The sequence below is a fragment of the Drosophila albomicans genome, chromosome 2R, assembly GCF_009650485.2.
Source record: "Drosophila albomicans strain 15112-1751.03 chromosome 2R, ASM965048v2, whole genome shotgun sequence".
NCBI lineage: Eukaryota > Metazoa > Arthropoda > Insecta > Diptera > Drosophilidae > Drosophila > Drosophila albomicans.
In genome coordinates, this window is record NC_047631.2 from 35213910 (window position 1) to 35235829 (window position 21920).

The window sequence follows — 21920 nt, forward strand, 5'->3', positions numbered from 1 at the left end:
ACTACAAACACTTTTGTCTAAAAAAAAATCATCAGGAAAATCTACAAGCAGGCCAGGCGGCATTTAAAACATTGTGAAATTGTAAATCTTACATAGTAAAAGCGTTTTTATGAATATGGCTGACGGTGATAATGCAATGGCCAAAAATCGGGACACCAAATCAACAGCTGGTATGCAGATAATTCCCGGCGAGATGGTGGCATCAATTGAAGAAATTGTGATGATCGATCCTGAATGCTATGAACTTGATTTGAATCATCGACGCATAGACAAACTGGAGAATTTTGAGCCTCTAATTAATATTGAGCGATTATATTTGCGTTGGAATCTTATAAAGAAAATTGAGAACTTGGAAATGCTGAAGAACCTTGTAGAGCTGGAGCTTTACGATAATCAAATTACAAAAATTGAGAATCTTGATGAACTGGAGAATCTGGAGATTCTGGACCTCAGCTTCAACCGACTGACCAAAATCGAGAACTTGGACAAACTACTCAAACTGCAAAAATTATATTTTGTGGCAAACAAAATCAACTTCATTGAAAACATTGGCATACTAACCAATCTTACGATGTTAGAACTTGGAGACAACAAGTTGAAAAAGATTGAAAATATCGAAAGTTTGGTGAATTTGCGTCAGCTATTTCTAGGCAAGAACAAAATAGCGAAAATTGAAAATCTCGATACTTTAATAAACCTTGAAATATTGAGTCTTCAAGCAAATCGTATTATCAAGATTGAAAATTTGGAGAAGCTGACTAACTTGAAAGAATTGTATATATCAGAAAATGGTATTGAAATCATTGAGAATTTGTCCGGCAATAAAAACTTGGACACACTCGATCTTGCCAAGAATAGATTGAAGACAATAAGCAATTTGGAAGCACTAGAGCAGCTGGAGGAAATATGGTTGAATGATAATGGTATCGATAACTGGAAAAATCTGGAAGTGTTGAAGATAAACAAATCACTACAAACAATCTACCTAGAACACAATCCAGTAGCTACAGATGTCCGCTATCGCTCCAAATTGCGTGACATTCTGCCCCATCTGCAAAAAATAGATGCCACTTTGTGTGTGATGCCAGGTGCACAATCGTAATTAAAATCCAAAAATATAAAAACCGCTGAGTATAACTAAGCGTTAACAAATAAATTATACACTTAAATAAATTTCCAATTATCTTGTCACTGTGGAACAATTTTGATATATTTTCTTATTCATTTAAAAACTTTTCTTGTATTGCTCAAATATCAATGGCATAGTAGTTAGAGAAATAAGTTTGTTCATTAAAATACAGCAGTCGAAATATGTACTTATTATTTAACATAATTCTTCCTTTGCTTAAATATTGATGGCATAGTAATCAGAGACATTGACCTGATGTGGTCCACCATAAAAGTCCAGCACAAATATATTTTGAATATCCAGTTCACAAAGGTAAAATTGATGTCCTGAAAAATTAGTTATTGGGATATTGATTATTTTTCAAATGTTAAGTATATCGGATACTACTGGTTATCCACTTTTCAGCTGCCGGGTGACGATCAATAAACACTCTTAGTGAAGAATTGTACTTCGGTGAATCTTTGTCCATCTGTAAAATTTAGCAAAGTATGTAGGTATGTAATATAAACAGTAAGAGTTTCGTAACACACCTTTGTTACTTGTCCACTAAGCATAGCACGCGCACAAGTGGGCTCCATAGGATCCTTATTATAGCTTTTGCAATTTAAGGTTTGTTCATCAGTAAACATGAAAGTCACTTTGTTATTGCTTTGCCAATCGTTGCCCGTAAAATCCAAATCGGTTAGCAAAAAGCGAATAACTCCTGTAGAGACCTTTTGTTCGTTATTGTCATCAATCGAGATAATATTAACCATGGGATAGTCTTTCACGTAGCCATTTGTAGAAATTGTGCCCACAGATGCCCAATTTGCACGATGAACCAATTCACGGACTATCTTGGTATGGTTCAATTCCGATTCTCGTTTAAACTCGGCTATAACCTGAGCATCCTGAAGTGCCGAGTAAGCTTGCGTATATGACACTAACAATATGGTGATCACTGAGGGCAGCAGCATTCTTTCCTTTAATTTGTAACTGGAAAACTACTATGCAACGTTAATGCCTGTAATGCACACTGGAGTAATTAACACCTCGATAGCCTTTAAATACTTTTCGGAATGCAAGAATATATATAAGCATATATATTGCGTTTTTCAAGAATAAAGAGCTATAGACAAATTAACACGTTAACCGTACGCTTTTGTTAAATGGCCCTTGCACCGTGTTATCGCAACAACAGACAATACATTTTTGTTATCTCTCTACTACTTATACAGATGCATGCTATTGCAAAAGAGCTTTTAAGCTCTATGTTATCAACTGTGATTTAACAATGAAAATTAACATTTCGTTTATTTCAATATTATGGTGAGTTTCTGAAAACTTTACATTAAAGTTTTTCGATTTCTTTCTTTAATTTCACATATACATATATTTGTTAATTGTGATTGCAATTTAATTAAATTGAATGTCTCTGTTTTACTCACATTTAACATTCTGTTTATTTTCCTTTTTTATGAGCTTTCATATTTACATAGCTTATTATTTGTATACATCTACAGCTATGTATAATTGTTTATATGCACATATGTATGTATGTATGTCGACCACACTGGAATGTTATAATAAGTAAATTATAGTTGAGACACCGGAGTTCTTTTTATTAGATATGTCTACTTTTCGCTCAATATTTTAATGATTAGAGTAAAGTATTTAAGTTCAGCTCAGATGACTAAGCGTTCATGCATCTGATGATCATTCATCAAAAATCAAAAGTGAACAAAGATTTTCGGACTTTGGATACTTAATAGTCGGTTTTTGAACTGATTATTGATGAAAATAGCAAACATATGTATTAACGAATGCATCTGAATGTATATTGATTGTGGACATTGGTATAATTCTTTTGTATTTTTGTGAGTTGTCCATGGGTATGTCTTTTAGGTTATAGGTTTAGTACACCACTAAGTAATGGGTCATACATACAGTCTACCATCGAATAAGCGAACTATACACATATCGGCATGAACATATATAACTTGATTTTTTTCATTAATGTTTTGTAATGTGCATGACGTATATGAATAAGTAATTTATATTTATGTATGTATCTATACACTCATAGTTTTGCATTCGTTGATTTAAATTTATATATTTTTATTAAAAGTTTAAAGTCCATTTATCTTGGAAAACTCAGCCCATTTTTATTATTAAAAAATAAACCTTCTTAAAATATAATTTATTTTGAGCTTCTTGAATATAACTCTCAGTTATGTTTTAGTAAAACAGTCAATGGTAAAACTTTTTAAATCACGCAAATTTTCGAAGGGAAGAATTTGTGTAAATTAATGCTAATGAATGCGGAAAATTAAGTTCAAGTGACACCTTAACGCACACAAACCACTGATAAATTTACAATTTTTTTTTCGACTAGATAACACCAAGTATTAAGCTTACATACAATGCATGTGAGTGAACAATAGTTTACTTTCAGTATATACTATTGGTTTGTTGACTCGTATTTCGCTAAAAGCAAATAAATTTGTATTTAAATACATATTATGTTATGTAGTTTTATTATCGATGAAGTATATCGTTTCTATATATGTACACCTCAATTTAATGCATATTACTTGCTTAAACCACTCAAACAATGATCTTTCAATTTTAATACAATTACTTTAACATATATATATATATATATATATATATATATATTAATATATATATATACTTATATAATAGTAGGTTTTAACTATGTCATAGTTATACATTTTTTTCAAACAATTCCTTGGCGTTTGTTTTTCGTGTTTTATGATTAGCATTTGCTTTAGCTGGGTATAACGGCAATAGATTTAGAGATTAGGTTCATACTACACCATCGAAAGCTTTTATTTAATTGTTTATGACTAGCTTAATGTACAAATATCGATCGAAAACCTACTCGACAATACATTTGAAAGTGAAATAATTAACAAATAAATGTAAAAATAGGGTGAAATAAATCGGGGCAGTATTACAAAACTCGGGACATTGGTATATTTTAAAGCTATTATCGGCCTGACAATACACTCCAAACCCATTGGGAAAGATATTAGTTTTACTGGCAGAGTAGGAAACAGGGAGAAAACAAGGCTAAACTTGCAGCGTTAGCGCCGCTCGCTGGCCCCTCTATCTGTTTGTTTGTGATGCGTCTGCTGCACCGTCTGTAGCTCGTACTGATAATTACAGTCACTGCCCACATAGACGGTTCGCCAGACGCCGTCAACATCTCACATTTGCCGGTAAGGTGAATGCATTTTAAGCCATTGCAAGACCAAAGAGGGTCCTCCAGCTTGAATCTCTGGTGGAATTGTGCCGAGTGGGCATTTGTCAATATTTAAATACTTTAGATTTTGACATAATGCCAGCTCAAATGGTAACTTTTCCAAGCCTGGATTTTGATTTATATAAAGGTTCTCCAGGCTTTCCAGTGAACCAATTTCTTCTGGCAGAAATTGCAAATTGTTTTCGCTAACAGATAGGTGTGTAAGATTGCTCAAGTGCCCAATGCTACGTGGCAGCATGGTTATCTGATTAGTTTGCAATATAAGCCGCTGCAATTCATGCAATAAACCAATCTCATGCGGCAAAACTTCGATGCGGTTCTCTTCTAGATCCAAAATTCGAAGCTTGCGCAAATTTCCAATTGTGTTGGGTATCTTTTTGAGCATGTTGTTGGAAAGAATAAGTATTTCCAGGTTTTGCAGGTTCATTATATCATCTGGTAATTTTTGCAGTGCATTTGTAGCCAAATTGAGTTCGACCATGTTAATCCAGGTGCCTACGTCTAGTGGTAAAGCAGTTAGCATATTCTCCTTCATATTTAATTTTGTTAGGCCCTTAGCTCGTGAAAATATACCATAGGGTATTTTGTCGATACGATTGTGCTCTAGATTTATGCTATACACATTAGTGAATTGCGCTGGCCCCCCTGTCGGATAACTGGTGAATTGGTTACGTGACAGTGTAATCGTTGTCAATGCACTCAGGCTAGCAAGAATGCCATCTGGCAACTGGGTAATGCCGTTGCCCTCAACATTAAATTCATCCATGCATTTGCAGTTCTTTAACGAAATGGGTACACAGTTTAGTCGATTATATCGTAAACCTAAACGTACCAGACACTTCAAATTACCAATACTATCGGGTATGTCAAGTAGCTCATTGTGCTGAAGATCAAGTGCACTTAGATTTACACAATTGCCAATATCATCCGGTAAGTGCTCCAAATGGTTATGAGATACATCGAGTGTAGTCAAATTTACTAGCGCGCCAATAGCACACCCCAACTCCTTGATTTTGTTCTCACGCAAACTCAGCATTGTTAGGTTGACTAACTGACGCAGCTCATCTGCCACAGTTGTGATTCTGTTGAAACGCAAGTACAAAGTGGTCAATGTGAGCAGTTTATAGATGACCGGTGGAATTTCAGCAAGTTTGTTGTGTCTCAAGTCTAAAACTTTTAGTTGTGTGCAGTGCTTCAACGATTCCGGCAGCGATGTTAGCGAATTTTCATTTAGAGCCAAATTCCTCAAGTTCACTAGACATCCAATCTCCGGGGGCAACTGTCCAATTTTGTTGCTATACAAGTAAAGCTCGGTGAGATGCACACATTCCCTAACCGTTGAGGGAAGAACGGTGATGGAGGATTTACTGAGGTCCAAGCGCTTAATACCTAAAATGATTGGTATATAATGAAATAATGATATTATAATGATCAATTAAGATTTCACCTTCATCGCGGCAACGTTGCAATGCTTTTATAACATCTTGATCTGCTTGAATGTTTTTAACAATTTTTTTAGTGGTTGGCTTGGGTTTATTTGATTCAGGATGCTTCACCGTCACCATCTTGGGACGTGTCTCGGGCGGCATAATTGTATTGTTTTCGTTGTGTGTTAGGTTTTGATCGCTGCTAAATCCGCTCGATGGATCTCGGGCACCGCTAATGATTCCTCCTCCCCCTCCACCACCAAAGCAGTGCGTCGCTTCAGACTGGCCGCTCCCGTTACTTTCGGTGTTTCCCGTAGACGATAGTGATGTAGTTGATGCAGTTGCACCAGCCGAGGAGCACAAGTTCATAATTTTGCCCAGTCTTGCGGTACACGGCGGCAATGTATTGCCCAGATGAATGCCAAAAGCAAGTGATTAGGAAATCGTAGGTATTGCCTGAATAGTAATATTAAAATAGAATCATTAATGTATTTTAACTCTATAGATAACGATCGACCACACCCATATACATATATAAATGTACATATACATATGTCAAGGTTAGATGGAAAGACCAACCAAAGACAACTTCTTATTGGATCTAAGGTATTAAAGAACGTCAAGTAAGCGTTTAAAAATACTATTCTCTTAACAATATATGTAAGACTGCACTCCGCGTAATAACATAATCGTAATATCATAATGCATGCCCTTTGAAAGATAAGACTTCTGTATTATTTGCCACTCCTTTTTTATTATTAATCATTTTTTGCTTGTGTTGTGGGCTTATTACTCGCATGATCATTTACGCGTTGTACTACTGAAATAATAAATCTGCGCACTTTTAACAGTGTTATATGTCATATACGAGGAATACACATTAACGGATAAGAACTAAACTTCTATAATAGCATATATCATTGTATATATCAAGTTAAAAGGATTTCCTTTCGTTTTAATATTGCAAAAGTTACAGTAAAACACGTCAAAACTTACAAGTTCTTTTCAAATTTAGCGTCGCACCGGTATAAGCAAAATCAACATATTGCACAGAACTTGCACTTTTCTAGCGAAAAACCATTATTTATAAATCGAAATATTTTAAATTATTTATTAAAATCGTCTCGCTATATATTTTTTTTAATAATTCAATAAAAATTAAAAGAACATTAAAGCCCGAGTGGCAACTAAGTGACCGTGATTTAAATCTATAAATTGACTATTTTACGCCATCAAAATATCCTAAAGTAAATAAAAGGCAGCTGATAATAATTTATCTTGAATATTTGTAGGATGTAAGAAACACATATAACGACAAGCAAAATTCGTAACGACGTTTTTTTAATTGATATTTTAAAGAATCAGAGAACATGTTATTACACTACTCGAACACTCGTTACACGTCTTTAATTACATGCATACCTTCATACTGTCTAGAATATTCTACATATGGTCACACTGCATAGAAATTATAATCAACGTATGGTAACTTTCGGTATTTTCATATATTCAGAGTAACATATTAATATTAATGGCAAAGGCATTTTTAACAAATTTCACTATAAATACAATTATAGGAATTCCAAAGATCCCACTTATCAAAGTTATTATTACTATAGATTTTAATTTAACTATATATTTTAAATTTGTTTCGATTCATATTTATTTTTAATTTTTTTTTAATTACTTTACTGTAAGCGTAAATAGTAATGAAAGTTGTCTGGATTTGAAGCATTTTTTTTAATATGATTTTATATTTTGTATACATATGTAAAAATGTATATAACGACATGTGTATACATTTATGTATATAAATATATAATAGGCTTCAATATGGTGTATTGGGATAATATAAAATTTCATTCACTGAGCATTTTATATAAAATCATACCTTTTCATTATTAAATTGTTAGTTATCAGATATTTATATTTACTTTTTATCATATAATTGTATATATATTTAACTAGAAATGTATGAACATATGTATGTATGTATGTGCGTATATCAACTTAAATGTTATACAAATATACATATATAGGAAAACAGAATTTTGATTTAAGAAAATATTAGTAAAATGATTGTTCCATACATTTTCACATTTTTGCATTAAACATACATAAAACATTTGGAATTGAACAAACAAATATGTTATACACACATATGTGTGTATGTAGTATATATGTATTTGTGTAATTATATTATTAGTAGTGTGCAAAACGTATATGTATACACCTTCTAAAACTGAAAGACAACTAACCTGTTAATAAAACTTGCCACTTTAGGAGCTGTAATTATTTAGAGTTTTCCGCGTTCACTTTGGTAGCTCTTTTATAAATGTTGACCTGGCCAAACACACTTTTGCTATACGTTGTTCTGGTCTATGTGCATACACATACTGTGTATACTTACATTCAAATATCTTAACCACTTAGCTTCCTTGCTTAACTTAAATACTGATGTTAACGTTTGCAATATTTGTATACTTGATGTTTTAGAGTCGGTAAGTTATCGTTTAAATTTAATTAATTATGTTTTAGTTATGCTAATGTAATTTACTCAGATGTTTCACATAAAACATTAGCACGTATGTGATTATATGTAAATATGTATGTTAGTATATCTTGACGACTTTAAGCCACAGCCAACAAAAAATGTTTGCAACGCATGCGCCGTAGATTGTAGCGCCATCTAGCGGTATTTTCATATTGCATCCGTGTCGCTTTTAAAGCTCTAACTTTCGTAAATCTTCATTGCTAATAAATTCACATGCCTGTTGAGATATGATTCGATAGTCTATTAAAAAATAATTATTAATGATTAAAATTGAACCTTTGAGTTTTTTGTTACTTACCTTTTTGGTACTTGCAGTTATACATTCGCATCACACAACTGCTGGCAAACGTTCGCAAGTATCCATTGTGGAATCCACAAACAACGCGATATCCGGTAGGACAGACATCGTGACATTTATTTGGCACTGTAATGGAATGACTTAAATTTTAAAAATGCCAATGTCCTGCATGTCATCTAATTGCTTAACCTTCTATTGTAGATAACTGTCCATATATAATACTTATAACAGTTAGAAATGTAACCACTGTTAGCTTATAATCAAAAGTTTGTGCACTTTTCATTCTAGGGTTATGACTTTCTCGCTGTATGAAATTTTTTAATAATGACTGAATTAAAGTATTCATGTATAGACTTTTTACGTGTATAATAATTATTTGTTTTTTGCATATTTGTTTTCAAAAATTGTGTCAATATTATTTTAATTTATAAAAATACTTCATATCTGGCAACTGTTGTGCTCGTGCATTACCTTTTCGTTGAAATCGTCGAACGGATATATGTACATACATGTGTATGCATATTTGTAGATAACCCAAGTAAACTTTTTCATTTAATATTGGTGCTTGTTTAAGTTCAAATACATATATAGTACACTGGTATGGTATTGTTGTGTTTATTGTAGCCCAAGTCAAACTAATGAAAATTTTCCGTTATAATTTGCATAGTTAATGTTTCAGTATGCATGTTCCGTTTAATTGTGATTGTGGGCGTGTAACACAAATCTTGCAGTCAAGCACTTTTGACAAAAGCTAATTAAGCTGAAAAACATATAATTGCAAAAAAATGCATATTTCATTAATAGAATGGGTTAATTACTGCAAACAACTGTAAGCCTTTATTCGAAAAGTGGTTTAAAAAAATGTTAGTTTACCTGTAACTTGCATTCGAGATGTTTCAATTTTTGTCATTGCTATTCTGCGAGCTACTTATTTTATTTCACACGACAGTCGCTAGTCGTATGCAGCAAGGTTCCTTAAAAGTATCAGAAAAACCTATGGTCAGCCAAAGATCTTCCAGTTTTTCAGGGTCAGGTGTAATTCAAATTTCTCTAAAAACTCGCGATAATGTGGAATACTATGGGTGTGTTGGTATGGGAACACCTCCCCAAATCTTCAATGTGCTATTTGACACCGGCTCAGCAAACACGTGGCTACCTTCTAGCAACTGTCTTACTATCAATTCCGCTTGTCAGCTACATAGTCGTTACAATGCAAACATGTCCTCAAGCCATAGAAGAATTGGCCGTAACTTCACTTCTGTCTATGGAAACGGGAATGTAAGTGGCTACCTTTCTCAGGACACATTACTATTGGATGGTGTTGAGCTATCTGGCTTAATTTTTGGCGAAACATTGCTACATTATCAGCCAACGTTTGTCAACACGAAATTTGATGGCATTGTCGGATTAGGCTTTGGCCAGCTTGCTTGGAAAGATTCAATCCCCTTCTTTCAACTTCTCTGTCAACAGAACCATATCAAAAAATGTCTGTTTTCGGTTTATCTAAGGCGAACGACTGGGGACAACTACGGTGGAAATATCAAATTTGGAACGATCGATGCTGATAAATACAAAGGGGTACTTCACTACGTATCACTTCTGGATACTGGATACTGGCAGTTTAAGATGTCTGGTGTATTTGTGGGAAGCAAGCAAATCGAGGATAACGTGAATGCTATTTTAGACACGGGGACATCGCTAATTTTGGTACCGCATCGAGTCTTTGACAAGTTACATGAAGCCATTGGTGCTAAGGTAGAAAACAATAGTTATGTACTGAGTTGTGAACGAACCCAATTACCAAATGTTGACCTCCGTATTGGGGGAAAAATTTATTCGATTAGTTCTATAAACTATATTGTTGAATTGGAAACTTTAAATACAAAGATGTGCACAAGCGCTTTTATACCAGTTTCTTTAGAATTCTGGGTACTTGGCAATATCTTCCTAACACTATTCTATAGTGTTTATGATGCGGAAAATAAACGTATTGGGTTGGCCGAAGTCGTGGGAGAATCAAATTGAAATATTAATCGCCATGGAAATAATCTGTGTTATTATATATAAGTTAATAAAATAATTGTAATTACATACATTTACTATTATTTTTATTATATATCATAAAATATTTGGATCATTGAATACACAAATTACCCATTTTTTGTATATGTTAGATATTTCTTAGAATCTCTAAAATTCAAAATATGTATGCTACAATTGATAAGACAAGTTAATACACTTATTTGATATAAATCGGTGAATGACTTAATACTAACCACTTAGCACAGCTACTCATTACTTTTAGTTATAATCTGAATAATCTGAAATCTGCATACTTTTTGACGACTGATGCCCGGTTATGCGGGAATATATTTCTAAGAAGCTTTACAAAATGTGACGTATGCCGTTGGAATTTACAAAAATGATTAACATCTTCAAATAATTTTAAAATACGCAGTTCAGTAATGTTAATGAACTTATTTGATAAAATCAGTGAATGACCTATTAACCACTTAGAAATACTACTCTTTGCTTTTAGTTGCAATCTAAAATCTGTTTACATTTAACGCATACTGACTGAAAGGTTTAGAAGGAGCAAATATCTAAAGAGTCAAAAGGGTTTCATTTGTTTTGAAAATTAAAAAAATATAAACATTATAGTCAACGAGACAGCATGACTTTGAAAGCTTAATTTGCCTCAAATATGTAGTATAGGATAACCATTAGCCATCAACGGATTAATTTAATTGAATTACTTTTAAAATGTGAATGTGTAATAATGTGTATATATGATTAATTATTACTTTATTATTTTGGGCAAATTAATAATGGTTTCCATGTCAATCAAAAGTATAATCAACAATGTAAAATTCAGTGGAAATGCGAAAACAGCTTACAAATCATTTGGAGTCTCAACTATAAAAGTGTTGTATTTCGACTGGATGAGCATCATTAGATTAACCATATCGGAATTTAACACTAATACTAAAAATGGCATTCTCCCATGTGTTTGTGCTAAGTTGTCTCTTATATGGAGTTGTGGCTCATCGTCCAGCTCCGTCGTATCCGTTAGCGACTGGCAAGGCACCTGCCGCGATCAAAGGCAGTGGTTCTGTCCCTGCGAATTCCTATTTACCTCCGCCTAAGGAAATAGGATCTACTGGATCAAAGTACACTGCCCAGCGCACAACTGCAACTGTCAATGCTGCTAGACCAGCTGTTGGCCAAACCACAAGCTCAGGACTTTCACCTTCCAATTCACCCTCAACTAAGGGTTTGGCTGGTGTCCGTCCAGCTACCCGACATGGGTCACATGGATCATCTGTTCCAAGATTAACTAAGCAGAAACCAATTGCGTCAGTAGCAGGACCCAACGTAATTTCAGGATCCGCAGCCGGAGCAGGTCGACCAATTAAAAGCGGACGTCCCACTCCCCAATATTCTGGTCGTGGTGTTTCACGACCAACTGCACAGAAGCCAATAGTCGGAGCACGAGCACCTAAAACAATTTCATCATCCGGTGCAGACCGCATAATCGCTAGCGGCCGTAAACAAAGTGCCAAGAGAATTGGAGTTTCAGCAGCTCCTGGCCGTCGGACTGTTGGGGCACATGCTCCCTATTAAATGTTTTGTGTAATCGAACTTGCAGCTATCATTGAATCATCGACCTCAGCACTTAATTTTGAATATGAATCTAAAAAGCATTATTATTTTTCTTGTACGTTAAAATAAACTTCAAACACACTGTCTTATAATTAAATTGTTTTTGTAACCCAATTTTGTTATTCCGAGATTTGTAATCAGAGCTAATACATCTAGTAGACTTTTACCCCTTATTCGATATCTTTCATATGATCACAATCAAATTTTATTCTTATGTATCCCAAAATAAAACACTTTTGTTTTGCGAGGATAAAAATTCGGTACTTAAAAGTCTAACAAAAAAATGTAAACCTCCAGCTCCTAAAGCTTTGTACAGAGAGATGGATTGGTATTCATACGGATAGATAAAGGGCAACATTTAATCCTTTCAACTTTGTGGTGGATTAGTACATAATACGGCAATGTATTTTAAGTTACTAAAGTGGTTTAATCTGCTTATACGCAAAAATAATGTTTTTAAATATATTTTTAAATTATTTATAATATTTTTTTTGTTGAAGTCGAAGTAGTTAAAAGCAGAGATCTCGGGTCGCATAAAGTATATATTTACTATATATGTATATAAAGTAATAATAAATATTTATAGTAGTATAGTATACATATGTATTTTTATTTATATAGCAAAAAAAGTCATTTCCATAAAATATATATATAATTTTGAATGTAGTATTATATTTATGTACCACACATAGACTTCGGAATACTTCATTATTTTTTCGGAATATAGATGTGGTGAAAATATGATTGTAGAGAAAATGGGTGAGGGTATCTTACAGTCGAGCACACTCGACTTTCGGCTTTCCTACTTGTTTTGCAAAGTTTGTAACGAATGGGTATGACCTCATTATTATACAAAATATTAATAATATTTAATGTAATTAACAAATGTATATGACCTCATTATTATACAAAGTTTGTGTTTTTTTGGAATGCAGGCATTCTAATTAAATTCCATCCCGATTTAATTTATAAAAACAATTTAATATCAGTCGAAGAACGTAATAGCTTGAGATTCTGAAGATTCAACTATAAAAGTGCTGAAATTCAACTGAAACATCATCATTTGTCAAGAAAGCAACCTTTAATTCAATTCTTGATCTTAATACGATACTAAAAATGGCAATTTCCTACGTCCTTTTGCTGAGTTGTATTGTATATATAGTTGGCGCTCATCCTCCAGCTTCCTCGAACCTTTCATCAGGCGGAGCTATAAGTCGTCCTTCTTCTAAAGGGTCTGTAGCTGGACCAGCCATTTCCTATGTACCTCCATCTAAGGAAGCTGGTCGAGCTTCTGGACCTGCTAGATCTGCCAACCTAGGTGTTAACCAAGTTACGGTGTCAGCGTCAGCATCTACCAATTTATCATTAACGGAGAGTGTGGTTGGTGTCCGTTCATCTGCACCCGCACCCGCACCTCGACGCGCTGCTCCGAAACCTATTTCTTCATCCACAGTGGGAGTAGGTCGTCCAATAAAAAGCGGACGTCCAGCTGCCTTAGCGACCGCACCTGCTGTTCCAAGATCAACTCTTCAGAAGCCAATTGTCGCAGCTCACCCAATCAAAAGCGGTGTTTCAGGTGGAGTCTCTAGATCAATTTCATCATCGGGAGTCAGTCCACAGCGCAGAATTGTCAGCGGCAGCAAACAAAGTGTCAAAGAAGTGTCAGTTTCAGCCGTAACTGGCCCTCGCACTGTTGGGACGAAAGCCCCATATTAAATGTTGTGATTAATGAAATTTTGAGTTTCATAACCGTTGTAGATTTCCAATTCTTGACCCCTTCACCCAATTTTCAATATGCATCGAACATACTTAATTATTTGTCTTTTACTTTAATAAAATTTGGTATTCATACCTTTAATCAGTGAATATTTTAAACCATTTTTTTTATTTTATATATACAGTATTTTGTATATATATAATATATATTTATTCCCTTTCTTGCCTATATTTAAAATTAAACGAATTGATGTTATTTGAAATAGACTCACGCATACCGTACAGAGAAACTGCAATTTTCACACACCAATAAAAGAGTATTGAAAACTGACAATTTATTTTGTTGTTTTTAATCTTAGCTTTTGCCATATTGTCGAAGGTAAAATGAATCGCAGGTAAACTAAATTAAAATATTTTTATCAAAACACAATGTGGTCATTGGTGCATATATTTAATAGTAAATAAAACTCACATATAGTATATGTGATTCAGCATAGACTCGGGAAAACCTTACAGATAAACTGCAATTTTCAACCATCAATAATATAACAATCCTGTAATTTTTACTTTTTTTTTTGTTTTATTTTTTTATTTAACAAGTTTAGCTTTTTATATTTGTCGAAGGTATAATGACCAAAGCTACTTGTAGTTAAGAAACTAACAATGAATAGCAGGAAGCCCCAAGGCAAAGTCAACAAAAATATTTATATCAGAAAACAATGCTGGCGCTAGTACAAAATAGTATAAATAATGGAAAATCCCATTCAGACTGATAAGAAGGATCTTCAATATTATTTTAACTTTTCAAGAATAATGGGAAACTTTGTGTTACACTCAATTTTGATCCCAATTTGTTGGCTTTAAACTTTTAGTTGATTTGGTAGAGAAGAACACTAGACTAATAAGTAATAATTGGCTACTTATTAAATTATCGACGGAAAATTGTGTGTAATCGCTTTTACTCTGTTGTTGTTAAGTGAAATAAGATATTTTTACGAAAAAATCGTCATTTTATTTTTAAAACCTTCTGTTGCTCGTATCATTTTCACATAAATATATACTTTTAATTTGCAATATAAAAAATGTAATAGACTATTATTAGATATGTTGGTTGAGGTAAAATTTGTGGTGTAACAACAGGCCCAGGATTTTGGACCACAGGACGGTTAACAACAACAGCTGGTTTGAAGGGTGATAAATAGTTAGTTAGATAATATATATTTAATATTGAGTGCAGTACTATATTTATGTACCACATATAGACTTCGGTATACTTCATTATTTTTTCGGAATACAGATGTGGTGAAAATATGGTTGTAGAAAAAATGGGTGAGGATATCTTACAGTCGAGCACACTGGACTGTAGCTTTCTTACTTGTTTTTTAAAGTTTGTAATTGTAACGAATGGGTATGACCTCATTATTATACAAAATATTAATATTATCTAATTATCTAATCTAATTAACTAATGTATATGACCTCATTATTGTACAAAGTATGTGTTTTTTTTTTGAATGCAGGCATTCTAATTAAATTCCATTCCGATTTAATTTATAATAAAACAATTTAATATCAGTCGAAGAACGTAATAGCTTGAGATTCTGAAGATTCAACTATAAAAGTGCTGAAATTCAAACTGAACATCATCATTTGTCAAGAAAGCAACCTTTAAGTCAATTCTTGATCTTAATACGATACTAAAAATGGCAATTTCCTACGTCCTTTTGCTGAGTTGTATTGTATATATAGTTGGCGCTCATCCTCCAGCTTCCTCGAACCTTTCATCAGGCGGAGCTATAAGTCGTCCTTCTTCTAAAGGGTCTGTAGCTGGACCAGCCATTTCCTATGTACCTCCATCTAAGGAAGCTGGTCGAGCTTCTGGACCTGCTAGATCTGCCAACCTAGGTGTTAACCAAGTTACGGTGTCAGCGTCGGCATCTACCAATTTATCATTAACGAAGAGTGTGGTTGGTGTCGCCGCACCCGCACCCGCACCTCGACGCGCTGCTCCGAAACCTATTTCTTCATCCACAGTGGGAGTAGGTCGTCCAATAAAAAGCGGACGTCCAGCTGCCCCGTATCCAAGATCGACTTTACAGAAACCAATTGCCGCAGGAGTAGGACCGAAACCACTTTCTGCATCCGTAGTCGGATCAGGTCGACCAATCAAAGGCGGACGTCCAGCTGCCTTAGCGGCCGCACCTGCTGTTCCAAGATCAACTCTTCAGAAGCCAATTGTCGCAGCTCGCCCAATCAAAAGCGGTGTTTCAGGTGGAGTCTCTAGATCAATTTCATCATCGGGAGTCAGTCCACAGCGCAGAATTGTCAGCGGCAGCAAACAAAGTGTCAAAGAAGTGTCAGTTTCAGCCGTAACTGGCCCTCGCACTGTTGGGACGAAAGCCCCATATTAAATGTTGTGATTAATGAAATTTGGATTTTCATAACCGTTGTAGATTTCGAATTCTTGACCCCTTCACCCAATTTTTAATATGCATCGAACATACTTAATTATTTGTCTTTTACTTTAATAAAATTTGGTATTCATACCTTTAATCAGTGATTATCTTAAACAATTTGTTTATTTAATATATACATTATTTTGTATATATATAATATATATTTATTCTTTTTCTTGCCTATATTTGAAATTAAACGAATCACGCATACCGTACAGAGAAACTGCAAATTTCACCCCCCAATAAAAGAGTATTGAAAACTAACAATTTCATTTTTGTTTTTTTTTAATCTTAGCTTTTGCCATATTGTCGAAGGTAAAATGAATTACAGGCAAATCAAATTAAAATATTTTTATCAAAACACAATGTGGTCATTGGTGCATATATTTAATAGTAAATAAAACTCACATATAGTATATGTGATTCAGCATAGACTCGGGAAAACCTTACAGATAAACTGCAATTTTCAACCATCAATAATATAACAACCCTGTAATTTTTACTTTTTTTTTGTTTTTATTTTTTTATTTAACAAGTTTAGCTTTTTATATTTGTGGAAGGTATAATGACCAAAGCTACTTGTAGTTAAGAAACTAACAATGCATAGCAGGAAGCCCCAAGGCAAAGTCAACAAAAATATTTATATCAGAAAACAATGCTGGCGCTAGTACAAAATAGTATAAATAATGGAAAATCCCATTCAGACTGATAAGAAGCATCTTCAATATTATTTTAACTTTTCAAGAATAATGGGAAACTTTGTGTTACACTCAATTTTGATCCCAATTTGTTGGCTTTAAACTTTTAGTTGATTTGGTAGAGAAGAACACTAGACTAATAAGTAATAATTGGCTACTTATTAAATTATCGACGGAAAATTGTGTAATCGCTTTTACTCTGTCGTTGTTAAGTGAAATAAGATTTTTTTTACGAAAAAGTCATTATTTTATTTTTAAAACCTTCTGTTGCTCGTATCATTTTCACATAAATATATACTTTTAATTTGCAATATAAAAAATGTAATAGACTATTATTAGATATGTTGGTTGAGGTAAAAATTTGTGGTGTAACAACAGGCCCAGGATTTTGGACCACAGGACGGTTAACAACAACAGCTGGTTTGAAGGGTGATAAATAGTTAGTTAGATAATATATATTTAATATTGAGTGCAGTACTATATTTATGTACCACATATAGACTTCGGTATACTTCATTATTTTTTCGGAATACAGATGTGGTGAAAATATGGTTGTAGAAAAAATGGGTGAGGATATCTTACAGTCGAGCACACTGGACTGTAGCTTTCTTACTTGTTTTTAAAGTTTGTAATTGTAACGAATGGGTATGACCTCATTATTATACAAAATATTAATATTATCTAATTATCTAATCTAATTAACTAATGTATATGACCTCATTATTGTACAAAGTATGTGTTTTTTTTTTGAATGCAGGCATTCTAATTAAATTCCATTCCGATTTAATTTATAATAAAACAATTTAATATCAGTCGAAGAACGTAATAGCTTGAGATTCTGAAGATTCAACTATAAAAGTGCTGAAATTCAACTTGAACATCATCATTTGTCAAGAAAGCAACCTTTAAGTCAATTCTTGATCTTAATACGATACTAAAAATGGCAATTTCCTACGTCCTTTTGCTGAGTTGTATTGTATATATAGTTGGCGCTCATCCTCCAGCTTCCTCGAACCTTTCATCAGGCGGAGCTATAAGTCGTCCTTCTTCTAAAGGGTCTGTAGCTGGACCAGCCATTTCCTATGTACCTCCATCTAAGGAAGCTGGTCGAGCTTCTGGACCTGCTAGATCTGCCAACCTAGGTGTTAACCAAGTTACGGTGTCAGCGTCGGCATCTACCAATTTATCATTAACGAAGAGTGTGGTTGGTGTCGCCGCACCCGCACCCGCACCTCGACGCGCTGCTCCGAAACCTATTTCTTCATCCACAGTGGGAGTAGGTCGTCCAATAAAAAGCGGACGTCCAGCTGCCCCGTATCCAAGATCGACTTTACAGAAACCAATTGCCGCAGGAGTAGGACCGAAACCACTTTCTGCATCCGTAGTCGGATCAGGTCGACCAATCAAAGGCGGACGTCCAGCTGCCTTAGCGGCCGCACCTGCTGTTCCAAGATCAACTCTTCAGAAGCCAATTGTCGCAGCTCGCCCAATCAAAAGCGGTGTTTCAGGTGGAGTCTCTAGATCAATTTCATCATCGGGAGTCAGTCCACAGCGCAGAATTGTCAGCGGCAGCAAACAAAGTGTCAAAGAAGTGTCAGTTTCAGCCGTAACTGGCCCTCGCACTGTTGGGACGAAAGCCCCATATTAAATGTTGTGATTAATGAAATTTGGATTTTCATAACCGTTGTAGATTTCGAATTCTTGACCCCTTCACCAATTTTTAATATGCATCGAACATACTTAATTATTTGTCTTTTTACTTTAATAAAATTTGGTATTCATACCTTTAATCAGTGATTATCTTAAACAATTTGTTTATTTAATATATACATTATTTTGTATATATATATATATATTTATTCTTTTTCTTGCCTATATTTGAAATTAAACGAATCACGCATACCGTACAGAGAAACTGCAAATTTCACCCCCCAATAAAAGAGTATTGAAAACTAACAATTTCATTTTGTTTTTTTTTTAATCTTAGCTTTTGCCATATTGTCGAAGGTAAAATGAATTACAGGCAAATCAAATTAAAATATTTTTATCAAAACACAATGTGGTCATTGGTGCATATATTTAATAGTAAATAAAACTCACATATAGTATATGTGATTCAGCATAGACTCGGGAAAACCTTACAGATAAACTGCAATTTTCAACCATCAATAATATAACAACCCTGTAATTTTTACTTTTTTTTTTGTTTTTATTTTTTTATTTAACAAGTTTAGCTTTTTATATTTGTGGAAGGTATAATGACCAAAGCTACTTGTAGTTAAGAAACTAACAATGCATAGCAGGAAGCCCCAAGGCAAAGTCAACAAAAATATTTATATCAGAAAACAATGCTGGCGCTAGTACAAAATAGTATAAATAATGGAAAATCCCATTCAGACTGATAAGAAGCATCTTCAATATTATTTTAACTTTTCAAGAATAATGGGAAACTTTGTGTTACACTCAATTTTGATCCCAATTTGTTGGCTTTAAACTTTTAGTTGATTTGGTAGAGAAGAACACTAGACTAATAAGTAATAATTGGCTACTTATTAAATTATCGACGGAAAATTGTGTGTAATCGCTTTTACTCTGTCGTTGTTAGGTGAAATAAGATTTTTTTTACGAAAAAGTCATTATTTTATTTTTAAAACCTTCTGTTGCTCGTATCATTTTCACATAAATATAAACTTTTAATTTGCAGTATAAACAAGTAAGAAAGCTACAGTCGAGTGTGCTCGACTGTGAGATATCCGCTACCCGCTAAATATACCAAACGGTATATTTGTTATATCGATATAGTACCACATTCAAAATATACCATAGATGGCACAATATACCAGATTGTCGGCCAAAGCAACTAAAATCCCTAATAAGTAGGCGTTTTGCCCATACAAAAGTATTTCTTTAATAACTTCCACAATTTTTATCTGATCGTAACTCCAATTAAAGTACTTAGCTAGAGCTACAAAAATAAACTTTTCTTATTTTCAAAATTGTTTCAGTTTATGTTATTTTCAATGTAAAGAGTCTCGCACGGGACAAATTCCGTCATGGAATTACCCATATGTTTCCTATTAGAAATAAAGTAAATACATTTAATTGTTCTACTTTATTTTATATCATTGAGCAGTGACGTCATTTATTAACACATCCAAATTACATTCGAAATGATTAGTAAGGAGCGCGGGATCCAACAGTGCGGGAGCCAGATTGAGCTGGTATTCCAATTTTGCCGATTGAGATTGGACGGGCTGACGGTGCGATGGGCAATGTAATTGGTTTGGCGGTAGTTGCTGCGGGAGTTGGTCGAGGTAAAATTTGTGGTGTAACAACTGGCCCAGGACCTTGGACGACGGGACGGTTAACAACAACAGCTGGTTTAGAGGGTGGTAAATAGTTGGTCGCTGGAAGAGGCCCAGGACTTTGGACGACGGGACGGTTAACAACAACAGTTGGTTTGGAGGGTGGTAAATAGTTAATCGCTGGACCAGTGACTGGTGCTGGGTTTGTAGTTGGTGCTGAAACTACAGGTCCTTGAATAGCAGGACGTCCAGCTAATGCTCCACATACAAGGCAACCTAGCACTAGAACGAATGTAGCAGTCATTTTTTTGTATTCAAATTTTTAAAAAAATGGAATTAATTCGTTGAAGCTTTTCGGACAACTGATATTTTTTCAGAATATTCACTACGCTTTTATAGGCCCACAAAAATCTAATTTATATCCTATTGAAATTTAATTATATCTAATAATTGTGCAACCGCATTAATAATTAGGTTGAATTCCTTTTACTCATAAATTATATGCAATTTCAACACTTAAATAATATTTTATCTTTTAAAAGGGTGGAAAGTACGTGTCTCAAGTATTTTTAGCAGATAAAATCTGTGGAGTTGTTTGACCTCAAGCCAACGCATTCATACCTTTATTTGAAATAAAAGTAAATGTATTTACTTTATATTGGTGTATTATTATAGTATTTATTATTATATATAATCGGGTACTCTTATAAACAGATAACAGCTGTTTGCCAAGGAGTGTCCGCCAAATACAATTTTCAGGGTATTTTCGTTAAAAAAGCAATGGATCCGAATTTAAACCTAGCAGTTGGGCATAATTATATATAAATGGTTTAACAAAAATTATTAAGATTAATTGAGATAAGAAGAAAGTGTTTTTTAATGTTTGTTACGAAACTATAAATTCTCTGAGATTTGTATGAAAGGCATCAGTTATCTGCCAAGTATAAACAAAGTCATTTACAGAAACAAATAATAATTGAAATAATAAAAATGATTGCTAGATTCGTTCTTGTGCTAAGTTGCATTTTTTATGGAGCCGTTGCCCATCTTCCATCTTCTTCATACCTGCCGCCCGCTGGACTATGGGGTGGACATTATGGTCTTCAAGGTTCCTCCGTATCGGCACCAGTTATAAGAGACGTAGCAGTCTCTGGAGCAACTTCTTATTTGTCATCATCTAAAGGTATAGTAGGAAGCCGTTCAGGTGTTCTGTCCTCCGCATCTGTCGGCCTGAGCCCGAAACTACAACGATCATATGCTACAGGATCTCTTGCCAGATCAATTCCATATTCTGTGCAAGACGCATATCCCACAATTTTGAGCGGTCGCCAACAAATTAACCCCAAAATCAGAACTGCACTTTCTTCTGGTTCTCGCACTGTTGGCTCATACGCACCGTACTAAAT

The 21920-nt window shown here is 34.1% G+C and overlaps 6 protein-coding genes across 6 annotated transcripts; 2 read left to right on the forward strand and 4 right to left on the reverse strand.

Moving 5' to 3' along the window:
- Positions 1–2: 2 nt before the first annotated feature.
- LOC117576028 (protein phosphatase 1 regulatory subunit 7) lies at positions 3–1202 on the forward strand. The gene has a single exon (XM_034260537.2). The coding sequence runs from the start codon at positions 110–112 to the stop codon at positions 1100–1102; it is 993 nt and encodes a 330-aa protein (XP_034116428.1). The 5' UTR covers positions 3–109; the 3' UTR covers positions 1103–1202.
- On the reverse strand, positions 1170–2277 carry LOC117576029 (protein CREG1). Its single transcript, XM_034260538.2, has 3 exons — positions 1660–2277; positions 1517–1598; positions 1170–1455 (listed from the first exon to the last, which is right to left on the reverse strand). The coding sequence occupies exons 1-3, from the start codon at positions 2083–2085 to the stop codon at positions 1346–1348; spliced, it is 618 nt and encodes a 205-aa protein (XP_034116429.1). The 5' UTR covers positions 2086–2277; the 3' UTR covers positions 1170–1345.
- Positions 2278–3794: 1517 nt separating this feature from the next.
- Positions 3795–7023, reverse strand: LOC117576026 (leucine-rich repeat protein soc-2 homolog). The gene is made up of 3 exons (XM_034260535.2): positions 6821–7023; positions 5845–6280; positions 3795–5786 (listed from the first exon to the last, which is right to left on the reverse strand). Exons 2-3 carry the CDS (start codon positions 6191–6193, stop codon positions 4342–4344), a joined length of 1794 nt encoding a protein of 597 aa, XP_034116426.1. The 5' UTR covers positions 6194–6280; positions 6821–7023; the 3' UTR covers positions 3795–4341.
- A 1202-nt stretch (positions 7024–8225) lies between these two features.
- Positions 8226–9005, reverse strand: LOC117576030 (U-Kazal-Dg21.2). The gene is made up of 3 exons (XM_052007867.1): positions 8866–9005; positions 8677–8802; positions 8226–8595 (listed from the first exon to the last, which is right to left on the reverse strand). The coding sequence occupies exons 1-3, from the start codon at positions 8957–8959 to the stop codon at positions 8588–8590; spliced, it is 228 nt and encodes a 75-aa protein (XP_051863827.1). The 5' UTR covers positions 8960–9005; the 3' UTR covers positions 8226–8587.
- A 525-nt stretch (positions 9006–9530) lies between these two features.
- Positions 9531–12436, forward strand: LOC117576027 (cathepsin D). Its single transcript, XM_034260536.2, has one exon. It carries the CDS (start codon positions 9568–9570, stop codon positions 10699–10701), a length of 1134 nt encoding a protein of 377 aa, XP_034116427.1. The 5' UTR covers positions 9531–9567; the 3' UTR covers positions 10702–12436.
- A 7866-nt stretch (positions 12437–20302) lies between these two features.
- Positions 20303–20891, reverse strand: LOC127565842 (uncharacterized). The gene is made up of 2 exons (XM_052006528.1): positions 20635–20891; positions 20303–20556 (listed from the first exon to the last, which is right to left on the reverse strand). Exons 1-2 carry the CDS (start codon positions 20816–20818, stop codon positions 20384–20386), a joined length of 357 nt encoding a protein of 118 aa, XP_051862488.1. The 5' UTR covers positions 20819–20891; the 3' UTR covers positions 20303–20383.
- Between the last annotated feature and the right edge of the window lie 1029 nt (positions 20892–21920).